At 47.9% G+C, this 23,330-nt stretch overlaps 2 protein-coding genes across 3 annotated transcripts in view; both read left to right on the forward strand.

The window, feature by feature from the left end:
* The window catches only part of LOC117583708 (RYamide receptor), a 54,428-nt gene that overhangs the window by 24,862 nt on the left and 6,236 nt on the right, over positions 1-23,330 (forward strand). For both annotated transcript variants that reach the window (XM_034272198.1, XM_034272199.1), the window contains exons 2-4: positions 1,074-1,965; positions 3,111-3,227; positions 3,993-4,191. In XM_034272198.1, coding sequence (XP_034128089.1) covers positions 1,268-1,965; positions 3,111-3,227; positions 3,993-4,191 — 1,014 coding nt within the window. In that variant the 5' untranslated portion in view covers positions 1,074-1,267. The remainder of the gene's footprint in view (positions 1-1,073; positions 1,966-3,110; positions 3,228-3,992; positions 4,192-23,330) is intronic.
* LOC117583739 (glycine-rich protein DOT1) lies at positions 19,866-21,742 on the forward strand. The gene is made up of 3 exons (XM_034272255.1): positions 19,866-19,921; positions 20,053-20,532; positions 20,600-21,742. The coding sequence occupies exons 2-3, from the start codon at positions 20,202-20,204 to the stop codon at positions 21,124-21,126; spliced, it is 858 nt and encodes a 285-aa protein (XP_034128146.1). The 5' UTR covers positions 19,866-19,921; positions 20,053-20,201; the 3' UTR covers positions 21,127-21,742.

The following is a 23,330-nucleotide window of genomic DNA, read 5'->3' on the forward strand; positions in this document are numbered from 1 at the left end:
TCGGAAAGCTGAGATAAAATGTTTTGCATACAACCAGAAATTCCTGAAATGCGTGCCGGAAACGGCCTGAGATGCCACTGTCAAACCTTTCAAATCCGCACAAATGGGATTCGGGATACGCTGGCACACATGCGTGGGCCAAGGAACGTGGCAAGATAATTGATAAGAAAAAAATACAGAAGGCACGAGGAAGAGGCAGAGTGAAGCAATGTCAACAAACGAGTCACGAACATATTCAGGCACTCGGCCTCATTATTGCGCTGAGATAAGCAATTTACCCACTTGATAACCTTATCCTGCCCTTGCAGTACTCCGCTCTGGAACTGGCTGCTGGATGATGGGTAATGGGTGGCTGGCTGAGTCTGTCAGTTGTTGTCAGAGTTCATTCAGGGAGACATTAAAACCAAGTGAACTCAACCCAAATGATATGCAATTAAATGAGATGAGAGCTGAAGCCAGATGCCATTTTGTCAACGTATCGAAAGGCAAAAGTTTAAATTGCCCAGTGGCACACACACTCCCTGCTGTTTTGTTAATATTTTCGATTACCGAGTAGACTTTTAATTGCTTGCAATGGGCTGTCTTTCAGGGCTTCAAAGAGCAGCTTGAAATCTTATGAGAAATAATATAATTAACTTGACTTTGCCTTAATAAGAGTTGGAGTGGTGTAGGCTGACTCTTTGTTGGAAATTATTGATACGGAATAATCTATTAGAATAAGTAAAACTTCATTTATTAATGCATTGCTCTGCCTGAGTCTCTACTTCATTGTCTTTTGAAACAAAGAAAATGTTCTCCATTGTTCTTCATTCTCTCCAAAATGTGAGTGTGAGAATGGATACACTTTGGTTCATGTAAGTCCTTTTATTGGCTCCCTTAAAGAGCGAAAGAATAGCCACAAAAATGCACAAGTTCCCCAAATTATAAACCCAAAACTCTTATACCCACCACCGCCTGCAAGTATGCAATGCTTTTAGGCGCAAAGCAGATTAGGCCAATTATTAAGTAGCCGCAATGTAGTGCAGCACTTTTTGTGATTCCCGCTAATTGCAGCTCAAACTTTTTGCTTGCAGATTGGCTGTGATAGCAGGCGAGGGAAAACTTTTCAAGAGCGTGGAATATTTCGAGCCAGAATGCTGACGAGTACAACAAGACCGTAGGAACCGCAGGAGCAGCAGCAGCAGCAGCAGCAGCCACAAGGAGACACAAAAGTTTTCAACGACTGGAAGCTGCCTCAAGAGTTTGCGGTGCCCCACAAAGCGCTTGAATGGAGTTCGACAATGGCTTGCTGTGGCAGTGGCAGCGCGGAGCAGCGGCCGGCAGTGAGCTCAGTGACGAGCGACTCTACTACATAGCCCCGCAGCAGCCGCTGCTGCGCAACGAGGAGGATGACTATCCGGATGCCGCCCTCTCGCTGACAGACTCTGCCTCGCTGCTCTACAATGCCACTGTGGGCTCGGGGGAGCTGGAGGTGAGCGATGCGGAGGCGGTCTACAGCTATGCATCAACGACCACGCTCAATGGCCTGGACTTTGAGCGCCTCAATGTCACGGTCCTGATGAACTTCAGCTGCGAGGAAACAGAGTCCCTCTCGGATGATATGTGGTCCAGCAACTACTTTAAGAGCACCGTCTACCTGCTGTACATTCCAATCTTCATCTTCGCACTGATCGGCAATGGCACCGTCTGCTACATCGTTCAGTCCACGCCACGCATGCGCACCGTTACGAATTATTTTATAGCGAATCTGGCACTGGGCGACATACTGATGTCCCTGTTCTGTGTGCCCTCGTCCTTCATCTCGCTGTTCATCTTGAACTACTGGCCCTTTGGCATTGTGCTCTGTCACTTTGTCAACTACTCGCAGGCGGTGTCGGTGCTCGTCAGCGCCTACACACTGGTGGCCATCAGCATTGATCGATACATAGCCATCATGTGGCCTCTCAGGCCACGCATCACAAAGCGGTAAGTAATGATTTTCCTTCCTTTGGCTTCCCCATTTACGCCCACATGGAAAGCTGTTAAATGCCAAACTACGATCGTTATTGCCTTGGCTTGGGTATCAGCGCATAAATCAGGCTGTAAACAATTTACGAGACGCCTTTGATTGCCAGTTAAATTAATTGAAAACTTTTCTTTTGTAGTGCCTCGTTTTTTGGTGGGAAATGAATGTTTATTTTTGGGTATGCTCGTAATCAAATGTCAAATTCGAGTACATTTCCTTAAGTACATTGCATTTTAAGACCATATTAGTTACAGTTTATATTCATTCGTACTTTGCTTCAACTATTTAAGCCAAGTGGAGGCAAGTCTTGCCGTCTTATTGGCGTGCCCGCACACCGTTAAGTGTGGTGGCCACTTGGCTATTTGCATTTTGTCTACTTGACCGAATCGCCGGTCTCCAGGGTGGCGGCGTCAATGGCTCGCCGGCTCGTGTTAATTGGTTTAAATAGTAATCCAAGACCCTGACGCTGCGTAAAAACCAAAAGACACCCAAGCTGGAGTTGCCCGACGTCAATTTGCTTGGTAACTGGATACGATACGGCATTGGCATTGCCATTGGCATTGCCATTGCCACTCACACTCGACCATCAGACGGTGTCACTCTCACTGCCATCCCATCTCCAGCGGAGTGCTGAAGAGCTCTGGCGTGAGTATTTCACGCCCGGGCGACTTTTAATGGAGGTTCAACACGGCCTACGTCAGTCCCAGTGCCTGTGTGCCTGTGCGGGGGTTGAGTGTCCTGTTGTGCAAATGTTTGCGGGGCTCATAAAGTAAATACGGTTGATAATTATTCAACGTGACTGTAATATAGTAAACGCACACGCAACGGCGTCGCAGCCACAACCCTACCGCAGCGTAAATGCTCGCTTATCACGCTTACTGCGGCGGATAAGCTGCCGGAAAGACAGACAGCACCGGCATCGCTCATACGTCACGTGCGCCGGGGAATTTTCAAACTGTTTAAGAATTTACGAAAGGCATTTGACAGCGCGGCACGGGGGGCTTGGGTGTGCATAAAATGTTTTTAAATATTTAAGAGAGCGAATCAAATGTACTTATGAGCCACTTATAAAATGTTGTTTTTCTCTGTCTGTGTCTCGTTTCAGTTATGCTAAATTTATCATTGGCGGCGTTTGGTTTATTGCACTTGCCACCGCATTTCCCATACCCGTTGTCTCCCGCCTCGTCATACCCTCATCGGTGTGGCACGAGAAATGCGAGAAGTAAGTACCAACAATGAGCGGGCAGGCAGGCAGGCAGCATCCTCTCTCCAGTGTTTGTGTTTGGCACATCCATCTCCTGTCCATGTGTGTGTGTGTGGTGTGTGCCAAATGTAGCATTAAAGAAATGACTTCGTGCGTAAATGGATGTTTGGGGCATTATACTTGAAGGACTTCAACTTTAAGAGAAACTCCTGCTGCCGCTTGAGCTGCTCGAAACACTCACTCTTGAGTGGCGTGCAAATAAAAAATATTACAAGCATTTTCCTCCTTCTTCTGCGCCTCCACACAAATTTCGCAAAGAGAAAGGAGCTGGATGGTGGCAGCTGGGATCAAGTATAATGTAAATGCAAATAGGAAACTCATCTGCAGGCTGCATGGCAGCTAAAAGTCATGTCTAATTGCGACAACAGGACGACGGCGATGACGGGCTTGTGCTCGACCTGTTCACATTGTCCGGCAGCAGGACCCTCAAGTGCAGCCCTGCAGCTTCGTATGATAAAAACGCTGCAACAAATTTAGCAGTTGCTTCACGTTAAGCTCCAACGAAGGGCAAATGTTTTTTCGGCTATTGCTTAGCATAAAACTGAAATGGCCCACTCAGCCATGAATGCGGGTGTGTCCGTGTGTCCCTGCATCCTTTGTGTGGCAGTTGAATGTTGAGAGCCAGCCAGCAGATTCCTACATGCAACCCACACTAATGCTTTTGGCTTTTGTCTCTCCGTTCTATGGCCTCTCCTGGTGGAATTCTCGTTGGACCAACCTCAGATTCATCTGCCGCGAGATGTGGCCATCCAGCGATCATGAGTACTACTACACACTGTCCCTGTTCACGCTGCAGTTCGTTGTGCCGCTGCTGGTGCTCATTTTCACGTACACGCGCATCGCCATCGCCGTGTGGGGCAAGCGACCGCCCGGCGAGGCGGAGAACTCGCGGGACCAGCGCATGGCGCGCTCCAAGCGTAAGGTAAGTCAATCATCTGCCAACCGCAAAAACTAATTTACTCCAAAAAGGTAGCTCCCAGCCATTAGTCCCTGTGGGTTCCCCTAGGACGCTGGGATTATATAAAATGGCACAAGAACCAGCATATGGTTGGTGCGTCCTTTGGGCTGTCCATTTGGGAGCGTCTGGGGCTGGGCATGCCTGGCCCAAGTACAAGACAATTGCTTGCTATTCCTCCCTTTATTGTGCTGGCTTTTAAGGGGGTCCTTTAATATGCTAAAATGTTTTCCCCATTTGCCGTGTGTTGCTGTGGAACGTGTTGCCGCATGCAACTGGGCATTGTTCGGACATTCTGATGATTCCTGATTGAATTGCAAATCCAAGAGGAAACTCAAAAGGAATTCTAGGTGTTTGAATCTGCAGAAAAGGATGAGTTTTAAAGTTGCTTCGTGCATTTCAAAGGAATTAATCTGCTGGAAAAAATTGAATAAAGTTTTTTGATTATGATTTCAGATTTTACAACTTTATTTTGAATTTCTTTTTCTCTCTCTCTCTCTGGGGCTCATCCAATCGTTGCATAAGTTGTAACAAAGAGTCTCAATCGATTCGAGGCATCTTCTTTAAGCATTTTTTGTTTACTTTAAAGTTTAACCCCAACAGCAGCACCTTGCCACTGGCGCGGCATCCATTCGAGCCGTGCCACACGACGCGACGACAGCTGTCGAAGCAGCAATCTTCAAATTGATTTTGCATTTTAATTCTTCCATTTCTGGGGTCAATGAGGAGCAAGCGTGGCAAGGCTGGCTTCCTGCTCCTCCACGAGTTTTGTGCATGGATTTTGGGTTTGGTTTTTGGGTTTGGGCTGGGGCTGAGGCTGAGGCTGAGGCTTTGGCTTTGGCTGTGGCAGCGTGCCAAATGGCATGTAATGCTCACATAATCACACTGCGCATGCGCAGCAACTGGCAGAGCTTCGACCAAATAAATGAGTAAAGATTTATGCGGTACAGCTCGTGGTTGCCGCCACTTGCCAGCTGGAGGCCTAGGCTGAGGCTGCGACTAAGACAGCCACTTCGACATCGTCTTCAACTTTGGCTGCGTCTGAAGATGGCATCCAGCATTTTGTGGTCTTCCAGGAAATCATTGGCAACTTGCAAGTTGCAACTATGAGTGCGAGTGCGGGTCGGTTCGGGTGCTGGTGCTGGTGCGGGTGGACTGGCGACCACGTAACCAGTTGTCAAACGAGCCCCCTTCGGCCTGTGGCCAATTGTGCAGCTGAGATTCCACTGCCAGACGACGACGGCAAAGAAAGCTGCTCAGCTGAGAGAGTTAAAATTTGTATGCTGTCGCTGACGACCTTTCCTGAACGACGATCCTCTCTCTTTGGTTGGCAATCAAAGCGCCCGCTTCGACATGTATGTTCGACTTGTGGATATCCCGTCAGCTGGCAGTAATTATAATCGCCATATTTGAGGGAGAACAAAGACAGGGCCGCAAATGAGAGAGACAAAACTCCGACGGATGGCAGACAGCAGCCAGGAACTCCGTCATCTTGCAGCGGCTGACAGTTTCGCCCACTGCCGTGGTGCAATGTTACCCAATTTGAGCCTCGGGCGACGACTGAATGCAGCTTCATCTGCCATTCACTTTTCAGCATTTATTTTGTGTTGGATTTTTTCGATTCATCGCCCTCCTGTGATGGTTGACCATCCTTCGATGCAGTTGCCTAAAAAGTACGAGTACGAGTAGCAGCTCCAAACAGTTATTCGGTTACTTAACCCGGCAACAATTTTAGCTGACTTGGATTTCCCATTTGCTCATGGCCAGACGGCCGAACTCCCTTCGACCCGCCTATCAAGCGGCAGCTCCCTTCCCCCTGATGCAGCCGTTGACAGTTTCCTCCTCGTGTGTGTCTTTCAAACATTATTTTTGCCCATGGAGCAACTATAAGGAGGGCCCGTCGTCGGCAGCGTTCATTCGAGTCATTTCCCCCTGAGCTCAGTGCTTCAGGCGCACACTCCATTGTCGTTTCACTTGCACTTATTGACCGCATTGTTACGTTTCCCTCAAAAAAGCCGACGGGCCCTCCTTTATAGTTGCTTCATGATTTCTGCCAATCGCCAGCTGAAATTATTAGCAAATTACGGTACAAGTGCTCTTCGCAAGGGGGGGAGCTGTGCTCTCTTGCTCTCCCCTAGGGGAGAGACAATACTCATTTTTGCGCTGCACTGTTCGAGCTTCCTCGTGGTCGTAATGGTCGTTTTGTCGTCTCGTTAAATATCAATTGAAAATTACAAGATTATTTGGTAATCTGCCAATTAATTGTTGGCTGAAGCGCAACCATGATGAGTGGATTGGCTAGGCAGGAGGAGGATGGATATACGAGTTTAGAAGTGAGAGGAAAAATTACCGAAATTCCTTAAGCTAACTTCAGTTGTCATGGCAGCAAGATTATTCCATCAAACTGGGCAACTAAATTCACTCATTCAATCATCAAAGCACAGTGCAATAAAGCACAAAAGTGAGACATCAATCTTAATTTTTCTTTGCACATAACATTTCCCTTTATGCAGCAAAACGTTTGCCCGTAAATGAATTTCCATTTATCATTGCAAAAAACGTGCATTCATCAATTGCATTCCCTTTTCGTATTCTGTTTTGTGTGGCACTTTTGTCAATATTTGTCAAGTGTTTCCTAAATTCGTTTGCACGTGTTGCAAATCACAGTCCATCTAATTGCTGGGAAACGCACACACCACACCCCACTGTACCCCCCACCCACCAATATGAGTATAAAGTGGTGGGGAAAGAGAGGGCAAGTCTATTGCCGACCTGGGGCGATGACACTTCACAGTTGTCAGAGCCGCTGGCGATTGCAACTTTTGGATTGAGTATCAGTAGTTTTTGTTGTGTTTTCTGCATATCTCCATTCATTGCTTGGCCAGGCAGCTGGCGACTGCATCTGCTTTGTCAACGTGTTGGCCTGTAGGAAACTTTGCCTCATTTGGCTCACTGAGGGTATGCCGATGGATGCCGTTAACGCGATTTGCTTCTTGTTTGAATGTAAAACGTTAATTGCATAATTGACTGCAAGAGGCGTAACTTATGGCCCGAAAGTGTTCATGTATTGGCCATCATCAGCAGCAGCAGCAGCAGCAGCATCATCGTCATCATCCTGATAACTAAGCCCCCCTGTGGATGGCCCAGCCCGTCCCAATGCTCGCTGACCATGCCACGAACCAAAGACTGATGACCCATCGCCAGACATGGGCAGGTCCACAAGAGAGGCGGACACTCCGCACAGTCCGCACAGTGCCGCAGTCCCCGCAGTCCCGCAACTGGTTCCCATTTGCCGTTTTATTTTCATCCATTTTTATTTCTCCGGCTGCAGACATTGCAACGCAGCGCAGCGCAGCGTCGTCGTCGTCGGCGTCGCAGTCTTCTCTTTCTGTTGAATTGTGTTAAAATGTTAATTTCGTGTTACGTAATCTGTGTCATATCCAGCAAGCAGCATCAGGCACCCAATGAGGCAGGCAGCTGGGATCTTCATCATCAGCAACGGCAACGGCAACGGCAGAGGCACTGGCAGCACCCATACCGGCACAATGGGCGGTGCATGTGAAAAAAAGTGAGAGGATTCCCAGGCCCCTGGGCAGTGGATCTGCCTTGCAACTCACACACACACGGAAAGATGCACCCACACACTGGGTTGCACTTTGTGCGTTTTGTGGCAAATTAAAAGATAAAACTCACCGATGCAGCAGCTGCAGCAGCTGCCACAGCAGCAACAACTTCAGCAACAGGCTGCAATTAGTCGCCTGCCCACCCCCCACTTCTGCCGTTTGTTTATCTCGCAGTTTGCATCCCCCCCCTCTCTCCCTCTGCAATTCCGGTTCTGCCCCAAGACTTTTTCTCCAAGATACTTGTAGGCCCTTTCCATGCCATTGATTTATTTTCCTACAATTTGTTAGCCTCTGCCTCTACCTCTACCCTGCAGTCCGTCAACTGCAATTGCAGCGTGGAGTTTGGCCAACAAATTTCCAAATGATTCTCCAGAAACTGTTGCTAAATTCAGGCTGAAATATTGCTAGCAGTCTGCTGGGACCAAGCTCTCTCCATTTCTCTCTCTGGTAGCTCGATTAAGTATTGATAGATGCACTTTTTCCATTGATTATGTGGGGAATTGAAAATGCAAATAAGCTGGAAAATTGTATTGCAATTGGAAATTAAATTGTTGCTTGCAAAATGCATTAGAAATGCATGGAACATGGAACCATTGCACTGGCAGCATCGCTGGAGTATACCTTTTAGGGCAATTAAACGACATTTAATTGATACTTTTATCTGCCCCAAGATGCAGGAAAGACTACCCTATCAAGCCTTAACTTTCTCCTAGAATTTCCTTTACAATTCTAAGCACTTTCCCCATGCAAAGTTGCGATGATCTATGTCCAAGTATTGACTTGCCTTCGTCTTCATTATTCATTCCAGCAAATTCGAAGCGTGTTTTGTGGTGCAATCATTTCCTAATGAGCTTATTGCATAATGTCTGCTCACTTCTGCTCACTGGTGGCTCTGCCTTTGGTGTCCATCAATTATTGAGCAAACACGTAGAAAGACATTAACATTTACATTCGATTTTATGGGCCGCGCTGCAGCCGAAACTCTGTTTGCCCTCCGACCATAAAATGTATCCGTCCGGACCCATTCATTTCGGTTGTGTCTTCCACTCGGTTTCTTGTAATTTCTGCTTAAATCAATAAGACTAAATGCCGTGTTTATTGTGGCACAACGTAGCAGGAGTTTTGCCTGCCATAAATTACCCAATTAATGTTCGTAAATTAAACAGAAAGTCTAATGGGTCCCAGGCTCAAGGAACTCTGCCACGTTCACGTGTAAATAAAATTCAGTGCGGTTCTTGCAAGGAGAATACCAATCTCCAAGACTGTCTGAGATGCTGCCGGCTTCCCTCTCCTCTCGAGGTGCATCACTGTCATCGAGGGTAGTGCAGAGGCTGAGGGGTGTGCCGGTGTGGCATCGGTAGCTGCTGTTTGGCCGACAGCTGTCGGAGCATTTGTTGTTACATCTGTTGCAGCGACGGTTGCTTTGTTGCCTCTTGTGTTGCATAAAGAAACATCTTGTCTGCCCCTCTGCAGCCTCCTCAGCAGTGTTGTTGCTGCTGCTTTTTGCTTGCTTTGCTGTGCAGTTCGAACAAGTTTATTCTACAAAAGTGAAAGGTAGTTCGACGTGCCAGCTAACCGTGTCAGCGCCGCACTAAAACCGATCAGCCGCCTCCTAATGAAGATGATGCCCCGCGCATGATGTCAGCATGGGGCACGCATAATTGGAAGGGGTGTAGAGGCGTTCGCCTCCACTCGGGGTCAGTGAGCACATCAATGCAGCGAACCAGTCTATCCACCAGTCTAATGAAGTCCATTTACATGTTGTGCACTGGCCAGAACGCATCAGTGGCAAATGTCACATTGCGTATACGCCAGGCAGACGCCATGGAGACCAGGCAGACAGCTAACAAGCTAAATGCATTTACTGGCTCAAAGTTGTGGTTCAATCTTTGATCTATCCTCAATTTTGATTGTTTCTTGTGCACTTTATGCAGTCGTCAAATCAAATTAACTTGCAACAAAGACTCGTACAGCATCAGGTGCTGTAACACAGGCAAGTCGAAATGGATTAGCATTAAAACAGCTCCACCCAAGAGCCAGAAACATTATCCCCCGGGCTTTGTCGTGGCATCACGGAGATCTTCATGTTGGCAGCCGAAATGCCACTTGGCACCGCACTTGCCCCCCTTTTTGGGCACAGCTTTGCCACTTGTAATTAAAATGTGAACAACACCATGAGGCGGACAAAGACTGCTGCTGCTGCTGCTGTTGCTGCTGCTGGGCATTTATTTGTCTGAAAGCGCACACCCCGCCGCTTTTTCTCCTGGATGATAGCATCGGGCAGCAGACGGCGGGGCACAGCATGCAGAAGGCCAACAGGTAGCCAGTGGACTGGCTGGACCCGAGAAATGGCAGTCACGACAGTATGAAGCCCTCAAAAGTACTTTCGACACAGAAATAATTCAAATTGATAAGCCAATCTGTAATAGCCACTGAGCCAATTGATGGCTTGAGGTTGGTGTGCCTCAGTGGAAGCCGAACTGAAGTCAACTTTGGCTTTGTTTTGTTGTCTGGCTTCGAGGCATTATCTCTCGCTCTCCCCTTTGCCGGCTGGCTGGCACTTTAAACCCGTAATTAGTTTACACTTGCCGTAATTGCGGCATAAATCTTACACTTGCCACAAGTGTCGTAATAGCCAAGTGGCAACCAACGAACAACCCAATCCTTATCTGTGTCCCTATGGGAGTGTGTGCCAGTTTTGTTTCTTTTCTGCCAGCAACTTCACATCCCACACAGAGTGCCGAGCACAACTTCAATCCCCGAAGCCTTGCCCAAAATGATTTGCAGCCTTAGTGGGCTGGGGCATCTCTGGCTTGTGGACTCCGAACTACAAACTGTGAAGTGAATTAGTGGCCAGCGCCAAGTGCAGAGTCTCTCGTTATGTGCCACGGCTGAGCCTGGCTTGCCGTTTTCAAATATTATACCTCCCTCCAAACCCCAGAACACCCGCAGACAACCATCTAGCATTCCCAAACGTGTGGGGCCAGGGGCTCTCATGACGGGCATAATGTGGAGCCATCATCGACCTGACCTTTTCCAGCTTTATCCCTTCCCTTCCCCTTGTCTTTGTGTGCCTTTTGTGGGTATTGTTGCCACGTTTTATGGTGCTATTAAGGTGTCGTCTGCTGTGTGCGACTTTTGCTACTATTGTCCCATTGTCTGCCGTTTACGGAAATGTCGCGTGCTGCCAACGGGCGGAGTCCCCCAGGCTGCCAGCAAGAGTCAATAGAACTAGCGCATTATTGTAATTGTTGAATTAAATAGATAAACTAACTAAAATCCCACTTTAAGCTTAAGTCAACTTCAAGTTTTCTGTGCCCCTTACCCAAAAATTCCACAGTTTGTAAATTGAAACCACAACTGAAGGTCCGAAAAGGGATTGCTTTCGCTGTGTAATGAAAGATGTTAACACAAGACCATCAAAGAAACGAAAAGAAACGAAAAGAAAAATAACGAACAAAAAAATTGGCTGGGAAAATTTATTTTTGGCCATTTCTCCAGCAACACAACCCGCACCCCACTGCCCCCGAGCTGTGGGGGCAGAAAGTGGTGAAAGAGGAGCACTTTCTCTCCTTTTTTTTGACCGAAAAGATAAACAACGATTCTGCATGTGCACACACACAGAGGACACAGTGGTCCATGCAGATGCATCCAGGAGCTGCAGATAGACTTTAGTCGCTCTGCTCCGCCTTTGGCTCAGCTTAATCAAAAGCTGAAGAAACAGATGCAGATACAATGCTCCAGCTGCTGCTGCACGTCTGACCATTTGGGTGCTGCGTTTGGTTGGCACTTAGAGGGCGGCGCCTAACTGCCTCGACAATGTGACCATTTAGCATAGCTGCGTGACGACATTGCATAAGCCGCAACATGCGGCATGCAGTGCATGTGTGACCGAAATCCAAACATAATCCTAATGCTAATGTCAGACCAGGGAGACCTGCCGCATTGGACATGCATTTTGGGCTTCCACTTACCCATCTTGACATTTCCCATTCCCTTTCCTTTCCATTCAGCCAGCGTGGAAAATGAAACTGCCTAATAGCTTTTCCCCAGCGAACACAATCGAAAAAGTGTGGCCAAAAGGGGCAGCGGAGAGAGACTCGGGCCAACGCCAACAAATTGCCAGAAATTGCGCAGATTGTGGCAAGAACTTGAAGAACCAGCTATGCAAGTCTGAAGACCTCCCATAGAACAATTGCAGAAGCGATGGTAAAACTTTCATCATGAGTAAATTGAAGATCTTCCCAGACTATAACTTAAAGAACAACTCGCTTAAGCACTAAAACTATAGTCAATTAATCATAGTTAAACGATATTCAAAGATTAAATGTAATTGAATGACTAAACCGCTTACTTTACCAATGATATTTATGGGCATCGCAGCTGCAAGAGTAATCCAATTAAAGTTCATTTCCGATGTCATTCCAAACCAATAAACACCAAAGCCAATTGTAAATATTGATGAAACTCTCTTTTAGATGCTCTTGGTAGTAGGTTCCATGACGAGGCAATAACTTTGCTGATCAATTTCTGGCTGCGGGGCAAAGTCGTGGCTGCATGCAACTCACACAACTGTGCGATTAGTCTTTTATCTTGTATCTTGTGAATGCACTTTGGATTTTGTGTGTGTTTTGAATGAGGCTCGCCTTGGGTCTGGTGTTATGCCAGAGCCACTTCCTGACACGTTTCCCCATTCGAAAGGTTAAATGTTGAGCGGGTTCCTTCGCCTTGGCCAGACCAAGCCAAAACCAGACTGTGCACTGTGGGGGGGAACTGTGCGGTGGCTTTGCAAATTTACAAGCCTGCAACTGTGGCAAGGTCTGCAAGGTTACAAATGGCCAGCTCGTTAATGCGAGCGCTTGCGGTTTCGTTTCGATTCGTGGTGGCAGCTACGGGAAAATCCGCGAATCTGTGGCAGCTAGGCGGATCGAAACCAGTTCCACCAGTGACCTTTTCCGCGTGCCTCGTGCAATTTTCATAAGCCCCTAATCGAGCCAGCCGCGTGTCAAGTGCGTGTGTGTCTGGCCGTCTGGCCGTCTGGCCGTCTGTCTGCCACTCAGCCTCTGTCCGTTCAGTCAATGTTGATGATGATGTGTGATGGGGCGGCGCACTCAGTAGATGTATCTACAACTCGAAAGAAACTTGCAAAATATTTATACATTTATCACGCCGCGCATCCGTTGGCGTGCGTCCCTCATCAACGGACAACGGACAACGGACAGCGGACAGCGGACAGCTGTGCGTGAGCTGCCAGCTGGCAAAGTGGCAAAGTGCCTTGGGGACTTATCGCTTTGGAGGTGTTTTCAATTGCCTGCAATTTGGTGTTTTATGATTCGGTGGCCTTGCCACAGAATACGCAACGCACAAATTTCTTTCTCTTTCCTTTAACAGTGATGCAATCTTTATCTTTCTTTCGCACTCTGTGTGTGCATCTCTTCCCATTGATCATGTCTTCCGCATTTTCGATGAAGTCATTTCGGTTAAGGGACAATTATCACCACATTGCATACCAAATCGTGGCCGCCCCGACGGGCATCGTCAACATCTCGGACACGTTCGCTCATTAATATTTGCGCTGTCAATTGAAGCGGTTTCGGAGTGCTTTAACAACTGAAACGATGACAACACCAGACCGGACCCCATACGGCAAACAGCAGCAACATTTGCATGAAGATTTGCACACACAGCAGAGCCAAATCAAACAATTGGGGATTGAGCTGGGGCTGCTCTGGCAACTGGTGCAAAGTGAAGACAATACTGATGGATATTCAACTGAAAGCTAGATCTGGACACCCTCCAAGGAGCGTAGATATGGAAGCTCCGAGTGCAGCTGTCACCCTTTTCCAGTCCAAATGAGTAATGCAGCTGCCAGTCGGAATGGCATTAATTTTGAGCCACTGCAAAGTGAATCATGAACAGAAATAAAACAGGCACAAAAAACGTCTTCGGCAGGCGAAACCGCAAAAAGCGAAAGTAAAGTTCGCCTTGCCAGCGTTTCGATGGGAATCTCAATCTGTTTGAAGTCCGGCCACTGCTCGTTTATCTCTGGCTCAATTTACGCTTCGCCCGGCCGCTTACCTAATCGACGAAGAGGGGGGGGAGACCCTGTTCGGAGTGCATCCTTTTTGGTGCATTTTGCCACGCGTTTTGCTGCGTTGCCATAAATCGGCTTGATTATCGCGCCGCTCGGCTGCACTTTCAATCGAAGCGAATGCCGATGCAGTCTCTCATCTCTCATAACTTGATTCCGATTGCATCCTGACGGCGGCTCTTACACAACAAAACCCAACGCTGCCTCCGACTCTTTGCTGTCATTTGTCGGGCCGTTCTTTCACTTTTCATTTCGGTTTTTGGTCCGATCTGTCAGTGCGGGTGCTGAGGCTGCCCTTAATTGATTTTAACAAGGCTTTTTTCCTCACTCGCTTTCTGTGTGTTTTCCGCCCTGCCACGCTCCATCAATCTTGTGACCTCAGCTCTCCGGTCTGCACCCTCAAAAGTGTGAAAACTGAAACCCATTTACGCAAAATTTGATTCCATGTTCCCCCCTCTCTATGGCAACAACAACTTTTTGCTCTGCTGTCAACTTCAATTACATTTGTGCCAAAAGTTGTTGGAGATCTCCAGATCAGGGGCAGGGGCTGAAGCAGATTCGAAATTTAATAGCAATTTAGAGCGGGAACTCAAGTGCAAGGCCCTCGAAATGATTTCAACAAAGGAATCCAAAACAAAGCAGAAGCCTCAAGGAGTTCAAGGAGTGCCCCAAACAGCCACCGCATCAGAGACAGAATGATTATGGCGAATGCACTGACCACTTGAGTCGGGTGAAGCCAAGGCAACACGCAACAATGGGGAAGATGCACAGATACGCAGAGATACGCCAGAGATGGCCCCGAAAGAGTCTTCTTTGGTGGTGTGTGCCGCAAAAGTAAAAGGAATCCCAGGCACTGGCCACGCATCTTTAAGTCTTCGACAGCGCAATTTAAATAATTGTGGTTTCTTCTAGCCACAGAAGACACTGAAGACAGAGACGCCGATTACATAAGCCGGCCAATAAAGTTGCAAATCCAACTCAGCGCCTAATGACCATTTGCATTATCTTCTTCCACAGTTGCCAACGCGCCAAAGTATTCGAGACTCTAGCTCTCCGACTCCGACTCCGAGTCCAAGCATCGTTCCAAGAGCCAGCCCACATGGAGCAACGAACGGCAGACGCTTTGATGGCTTATTTCGACAGATATGCAAATGCAAAAGGCTTCGACTCGTGCAGCTGGGCTCCAGGAAGTGCGCAAAACAAATATCGGGATAGCTCTCTTTTGATGTCACTGAAATGATGTACAACATCCATGCAGCATTTGGAGAGGCGCACGAACGCCTCAGTGACCGCAATCCCAGCGCTAGATTTGCCCCAAAGATTACAGCCAAAGATTGGCATTATAAACCCAGTTCCAATTTGGTAGATTTCTCTTCTGCGCCACACACCCACCAACTGCCACTGGGTGCTGTGAAATACAAATATTTCAAATTCAAACTTCATCTGCGACTCCGCCTGACTCCCGCTGCAACACAATTTCAACAAATGCAAATCCGTGTGAGAGTGCAAAAGCTCATTGGAATTCAATGCATAATCTGTCCATCCATGCACAGGTCGTCCTTCATCCGGGCGGCGTCTCGTCTTGATTGTTTCTGGCTCAATGCTGCCGACTTTTACGATTTCATTAGCTAAACTTTAACGATACGAGGCAGACATAAAGAGCAGAGGCTGAAGCACAATTGGAAGCGCAGCACAAAGTTTCTTTTTCACACGTTTTCGCTGCGAGACACGAGAGGCGCCTCGAATTGCACTTCATTTGTTAAATTACGCATACGACATGCTGCGCGAGCACTCCCCACAACACGCCAAACAATCCAAGTCGCTGCCTTCATTTTATAGAGCCATTCGCATTTATGTGCGCCTCCAACGTAATGCGTTTAATTGCAGGCAACATCGACCCAGATTTGCTTGGAGTTTTGCTCTCTTGGCAGTCGAGGGGCGTGCCCCGGGCGTTTGTAACCCGTTTCCGTTGTTGCAGCCAGTTACTGTGTCCTGTGCCAGTGTCCCCCTCAGCTTTGAGAAGTGGCAACTCCTGCTGCAGAACGCCCAACAACTTTCTTGCAGTGCCAAGTGCTTGCCTTCAACTTGTGTGAACTTCGCGGAGACACATGTGGCACGTGTGGTGCACTGCAACCGCATGATTAATGTCTGCTAGCAAAGGTCCTGGCAAAAGGCAAGCTGGAGGGGCAAATTCGAGTAATGTAACACTCAATGACGAATGCATATTAAAAAGTGGCGCAAACAGCTGCCCCAACCCAACTGTCTGGCACATCCCTCCATGTGTCATGTAAAGGAAGAAAGGAAGGAAGCGTTCAAGGGAATCCTGGTCTAACATTCATTCTTTCATTCGTTCCTTCACACGTACTGCAATTAAGTTAACAGCTCCTTCCTTTTCGCCACGGAAAAGTGTGTACAAAAAATACTGAAAACAAAGTTCTGCAAACTGGAATCGGAATGTGGTCTGCTGGGGTTCTGGATTGAGTTTTAGCCGAACTTAAAGCCAAAATTCGGTGGTTCCTCTAGCAGGGCCACATCTGCTGAGGACACAAGCTAATGCTACAGTTGAAATAACTTTATCGAGCCCAGGAAAACAACTTTTAAGTGTCGGCTGCTAACGAAGGTTAATGACAAACGGCTTGAGCACAGACTGAGCATATTTTTTGGTTGTCTGGGAGAGGTGCCAGGAGGTCTCCGCTCTGGGGCATAGACACCTTAGACAACTAGCTGTGTCGTTGCGGAGTTTAAATGGCCAAATGGTCAGCCGTTAAATCTGCAACAAAAAAGTCGTTGACACTAATTAGCATTTAAAACCGCAGCAACAGGCGGCAGGCAGCCAGCAGCCAGCAACATTTTCAATTGAAGACAATCGGAGAAACAAACATAAAATAAATAATATGTCTGGCCAGAGATCTTGCATGCATCTGGCCCATCCATCGATGATAGCATCGCTGGACAGATGGAAGCTGCAATTGGCGCCAGCCAGCGGCAACATCGACAAGCAGCAGCAGCAGCAAGCGGCAAGAGGCAACATCTAGTGCCACCAAAAATGTCAAATGTAAAAGCAAAGCAGTCAAACGGCTCGCTCGCTCGTTCATGCTGCAATCCACAAGCAAAATTTCAACAATAAAACAAAAATTTGCACGTTGCTCGTCTCTGTGTCTGCCTCTCTGTCTCTCTGTCTCTCTGTCTCTCTTTTCGTTTGCTTAACAAGCAGGAAGTGGCGCTGGGCAGACAGTGGAGATGCCACCACAGCCATAGCCATCCCAAGTCCCACAATAGATGCAGGAAGCAACAACTGTCGTCGTCGTTGCCAGCTTCCTACCCGCCACCAGCCACCATCCAGCAATCCATCGAAATCCCTCACGTTGCCTGGGGATGAGCTAAAGCTGCTCCCGTTGCGTGTGCGTTGTTTTCAGTGTCATGCAAAATGTTGCACAGTCAGCCGCATTGCATCGTTTATGCAACAAGCATCGCACTTCCCTGCCACCCTCCACCCCCCGGCGGCAGCTCTTCGATTAAAGTTCAGCGCCGTCGGGGAGCAGAAGGTTAAAGCGCGATCAATTTGCATAACAATTAAATGCAATTTACCATTTAAAACACACCGCAAATACGGTATAATTATTGCCCTCAAAGATATTACATTTGATGCCCAAAGAGTGGAAGCTGCTTCCCATTTATTTATATTTCATGCTCCCCGTTGAGTGGATTGTTTGGCGCTTTACCCCCCCCCCAAAAGGCATTCGGAAGTTGTGTGGGGAAAATGCCGAACAAAAAGCCACAGAAAGCGCATACAATTAGCCAACTTAGCCTTGATTTGCACTTCAAGGCAAGCGCTTAGAGCGCCACTCGGATGTGAACTCGAACTTGGATTCCGTTTTGCATTCTCCCAGTGCTCCCAATGGAGCTGCCTGGCTGTGGTCTCTCTGGTCTCTCTAGGAGCGCTTTGCGGGTGCTTACCGTTTCCCACATTGCCACATTGCCACATGGCCTGCAGTGGAGCAATTTATTGTGGTACTTGTACAAGTCTGTCAATACACGAAAAGTCGCTCGATGTTGGCCGCTCGTTAGGCGCAAAAAGGAAAAAAAAAAAACGAATTTTTGGCCCGAAGCTCGGGCTTTGGTTACGCAACAAGATCGATCTGTGAGTGCCAGATTCAAGGTGAAATCTGCACGCTGCACGGGACATTTGTTGGTGGCAGGAAACGTATCCCATTTCCCACCGACAGCTTGACTGCAGTTTTGCATTTTCGTTTTATTGTTATTATTTTTGTATGATTCCGAATGACGAACGGGTTTCTCTGCCATTTGGCGACCCACTCTAGACAAGCCCCAAGCATGATAATCCGCCAGATTATTCATACCCATTCGCAAGTAATTGGCCAGCTTGAAAAGAAAGCCTCCATCCATTAGCCACCACCAAACATGAGTAATCGAGTGGGCTAAGAGCTAAGAGCTCGAACAAAGACTTCAATGTGTCAGCTACTGATATTTGCAGCTTCCTCCAATGCAAACTTACTGCTGGGCAAACCCTTTGCCGTGGTTTTATGTTGAATTATATTAAAAACCTCAACGAATTGCTGGGCCTAAAATCTCCCAAATCCCATTGCCAACTAATTGAAAAAGTGTTTATACAATTTTCCCTTTTCTCACTTGCCTTCCCACACACCTTCCTCGCCATTATATTCGGTTCATTGAACGTTAACTTTGCTTCGATCTGGGGGGAACTGCATTAAACTTGAAGCAATTAAATGAGTGAATAATAAAGATATATGTTATGGGCATTTAAAAGGTTGTTTGTGCCAAAATGATGCAAGAATAAATAAGACAAAAGTTGTATAAATGCAAAATAAATATATGAAATCTCTGATTCATGGCGAAATATTTGCTAAGGCCTTAGACCTTAGACTTTGGACTTTGTCGCGCGGCCAGTCCCAAGGCTAATCCCGTTTGACAATTTCGCCTTTTGTACCCCAAACACGACCAACCCAATTTTTGTGGTGAATTATCTTTGCGGCAAATCTCTCGAACTGTAGCTTGGGCCTTGCACAGTGGCACACTTGCAACACACACTCGTAAAACACGCACACACATCCATTCACTCAGTCAGTCTGTAATCTATCGTGGCACGTATTCGCATTTGTCATATGTTCGGGGGAAGAAATTCCTTGCCCCCCCCAGACACACAACACAAACGCTCGGCCACAAAAGCCTCGAAAAATTATTCAAATTGCCATTGTTAGCAGTGGGATTTTCTTTTGATTTTCACTTTCCACCGCTGCTCGTGATGCAGAAATTTCGAAGCCAAAGCCAAAGCCAAAGACAGAGTCTGCACCGTTGGCCAGCTGACGCTCAAGTGCGGCAGCCGAGACCCAAGCCAAGTCGGAGGTCCCAGGCCTCAGAGACCCAGCGGTGAGAGAGCGAAAGTGCACGACATTGGGATACAGACTGTGACTGGAGCAGAGACACACACAGAGAGACAGAGAGAGAGAGAGAGAGAGTCTGACGGTGACTCTCCTGTACATCCGACAACGGGAAGCTCGAGTTGTTGCTGTGCTGTAATAAGTTGATTGTGCGGTAATTTCGGTTTCACTTGCCAGCAGCCTACACACACACAGAGACCCCAAAGCCAGACACAGACTCGAGACTCGAGACTCGGACTCTGAAAGAGAGAGATGGCCACAAGCAGAGTCTCAGTATTGGCCTGGCCACGCATGCGCAGATCCCCCAAAAGTCGCATCATCGGCAACGTGTGATGATCATCATGAGCATGGCAAAAAGACCCTCTCCGACCCTCTCGCATCTCCAATGTCTGAGTGTTGTTGGTGTGTGTGTGTGTGTGCCGCGCTCTGTGGCAGCCAGCAGGCAGCCTGCATCTAGCTGGATTTCTGTATAAATTGATGATGCGGCTGCAGTGGTTCGTCAGTGAAGCATTTGATTTGGTCTAATAAGCAGCATCCGAGCACCAAGTCGAGGATACTAAAACGTGAGGCTCTCCAGCAAAGTCCTCCAAGTGTAGCAGCAGCAAAACGTCCTAACTCTTGTCTTTTTTTTCCACCACACACACCCACACACACACACACACACACACGCACGCACACACAACACACACCACAGACCTAGGATTACTGTGATAGTGCCAGTGCAAAGTGTGTGCCGTGTGTTGTTAGATCCGAAACCGCAAGAGAATATCCGGCAATCCGAGTACCCCCAAGTGCAATCCACAAGCAACGCGTCCCGTCCCATCAATCCGTGACTTAGCAGCCATGAAAGCCTTCATTCTTATGTCCTGTCTGGCCCTGGCCGCGGCCCGCCCTGAGGCTGGCTACAATTACAACCGTCCCGGCGGCGGTGGTGGCTCCGGCGGTGGATTCGGAGGCGGCGGCTCCAGTGGTGGCTTTGGAGGTAGTTCAGGTGGAGGTGGCTTCGGCGGTGGCTCCAGCGGAGGCTTCGGCGGTGGCTCCAGCGGAGGCTTCGGCGGCGGCTCCAGCGGAGGCTTTGGCTCCAGCGGCGGTGGCTTCAGCTCTGGCGGCGGCGGCGGCGGCTTCGGAGGTGGATTCGGTGGCGGCTCAGGAGGCGGCGGTGGTTTCGGCGGAGGTGCGTGAGAGCGTCAGAGGTGCAACTTCGATCACGAGTTAAATTTTATTTGAAATTCACTTTGCAGGCGGCAGCATTGGCGGTTTCGGTGGTGGAGGCGGCGGCGGCGGCGGCGGCGGCGGCACCACCCTGGTGCAGAAGCACATCTATGTGCATGTGCCGCCACCAGAGCAGGAGGAAGTGCGTCAGCGACCCAATCTGCCCATTGGCCAGTCCCAGAAGCACTACAAAATCATCTTCATTAAGGCCCCATCTCCACCCTCGTACCAGGCGCCAGTCATTCCCCTGCAGCCCCAGAACGAGGAGAAGACTTTGGTCTACGTGTTGGTGAAGAAGCCCGAGGATCAGCAGGACATTGTCATCCCGACACCCGCACCCACACAGCCCTCAAAGCCCGAGGTTTACTTCATCAAGTACAAGACCCAGAAGGAGTCGGGCGGTGGCATCTCTGGCGGCATCTCCGGCAGCAGCGGCGGCGGCAGCTACTCCACCGGCGGAGGCGGCGATGGTGGCTACTCTGGCGGCGATGGCGGTGGCTCCATCTCGGCCCCGTCCAGCAACTACGGACCACCCGGCAAGTCCGGCCCATACTAAGCATTCACCATCCAACCAATCATGCGAACTTCGAACTCAACTTCGGCTCAAGCTGCTGACTAGTCCTGTCGTTGACACGCCCCCACACCCCCTCGCCCCCACACCCCCAACTCTCACAATGAATCTCCAACACATCGACATATCAACATTCAACCACCACCACAACCACTGCGACTTGACCCGAAACGTGACGATCTTTTATGTCCCTTCCTCTGGTCCCCTCGACACACTGCCACAATCTTTCCTCAACACGGGGCTAGATCCACACCCCCGCACAGTGGGGTTCTTTTGTATATAATACGTTTCCAAACTTCTCACTTTCTCTCACACTTTACTCTGCTCTCCATCCATCTACTTCTTCAACTTTTGACCTGAAAATTCTATTAGCTAATGGGCGACGAGTGCGGATTCCTTGGATGGGAATCTCGCTTGGGCGCCCGAAAGAGCGATGACAGAAGATGATCATAATTGATGATGATGATGATGATGATGATGATGATATAGAAGATGAAGATTAAGCGGGGCCTTGACACAATGCTCCATGCATACACATAAATCTATATATATTTTAATTATACTAGACAATAAGTACTTTATGCTCAATAATAAAAAAACAACGGTGACAAAATTACGAAAAAAAAAAACCAAAAACAGTTCTTTGAATTTTGCAAACTGAACTCATACCAGAAGTAGTTTCTCTCTTGCTAACATCTTTCAGTCGTGCCAAACATTTATTTTCATGCCGTTTCTCATACGATCTTTCGATCTGCTACGACTTCCTGTGATCTGGGAAACATCTTTCATTGATGGAGTACTTTTAAAGTATATTTTCAATGGTATTTTCTTACATTTCTTATTTACATTTTCTTAATATTGCACAAATTCATTTATCCAATTGCTCCTTCCACTTCTATAAAAGTTCCGTTGGGAGCTCGAAACGAGAAAGCTTTTCATAAGCTCTACATATCTTCTATGGTTTGCAGTTAAGCTCCTTATTCTAGTATATGCTGTCAAGTGAATTGGAAAAAAAGAGGGGAAGTTCTTTGACTCACTTTCCGCTGACCTCGTTTCCCTTTTCGCTTAGCCATCACTTAGGTTCCATCTAATTCAGTTATCCGCAACCAAAAAGAAAGTGCAAATAATTGGGCATTTCTAGGGCAAAGTTCTTGGTGCAAGCTGTGCAACTAATTAAAAAGTAATTTCTTTATATTATGAACATAATTTTGGTATCCTTTAACTGCGCTCCCAGTTTTTCCACTCATTTTCGCACTTCTTTGTGGCATTCAGTGGACAGCAGCTGAACCCGCAATGGCCAACCATTTAATTAAATTGAAACGTTTGAATGGCATGTTTTTCTTTCGAATGCCGCAATTGTGGGAATGCCATAGAAAGAGTGTGAAAACTCTTAAAACTCTTTTAGTATCTGTAGCAATGCGCTTTTACCCAGCACCCACTGTGCTGGCTGTGTGCAAAATTGCAGAAAGTTTTTCTCCCACTGTGGCTTTTATCTTTCAAGCAACTTCTAGTCGACAGTTGCAAGAGGAATACTAAATACACACTCGTAGAGTGTATGCTGGTAGCTGTTTGGCAGATCTTTCCGCTTTACTTTGTTAATAACAAACTGTTGCTTTTGTTTTGTTGTTTAATTTTCGTACTGCTCTCGGCTTGTGTGTCTTTCTTTCTCTCTGGCGTACTCGTACAATGTATTTAATGCCTTAAGTATACAGCGGCAGAGCAACGGGACAGCCACAGCAGCAGCAGCAGCAGCAGCACAGCATTGGCATTGTCATTGCCGCTTGCTTGAGCTTCTTCCTCTTTGCCGCTCGTTCGCGCTTATTCCTCTTTGCTCGACGCGGCTCTGCACTGCGCTGGCTCTGCTCTGCTTTGCGCTGCTCTTGCTCTGCGCTGATCTGGCTCTGCTCTGCTATGCTTTGCGCTGCTCTGGCTCTTCTCTGTTTTGTCACTTTCACTTTTGTGTGCTTGTTGTTATTGGGGTTGTTTCGGTGTTACTGTTACTGTTACTCTTGCTGCTTACTGCTGGTGTACATATGTTTGTACCTTTAACCGTCTGCCGCCTACTGTCTTGATCTTGCTTTTGGCAGCATCATTCGCTTTGGTTCGGTTCGGTTCGGTTTGTGCCGCTGCCTTTGTTTTCAGCATCATATTTTACGGGCATATGATTTTGCTTCCGCCTGTCTGGGCTC

The sequence above is a fragment of the Drosophila guanche genome, unplaced genomic scaffold (genome assembly GCF_900245975.1).
Source record: "Drosophila guanche unplaced genomic scaffold, DGUA_6, whole genome shotgun sequence".
Taxonomy (NCBI): Eukaryota; Metazoa; Arthropoda; class Insecta; order Diptera; family Drosophilidae; genus Drosophila; species Drosophila guanche.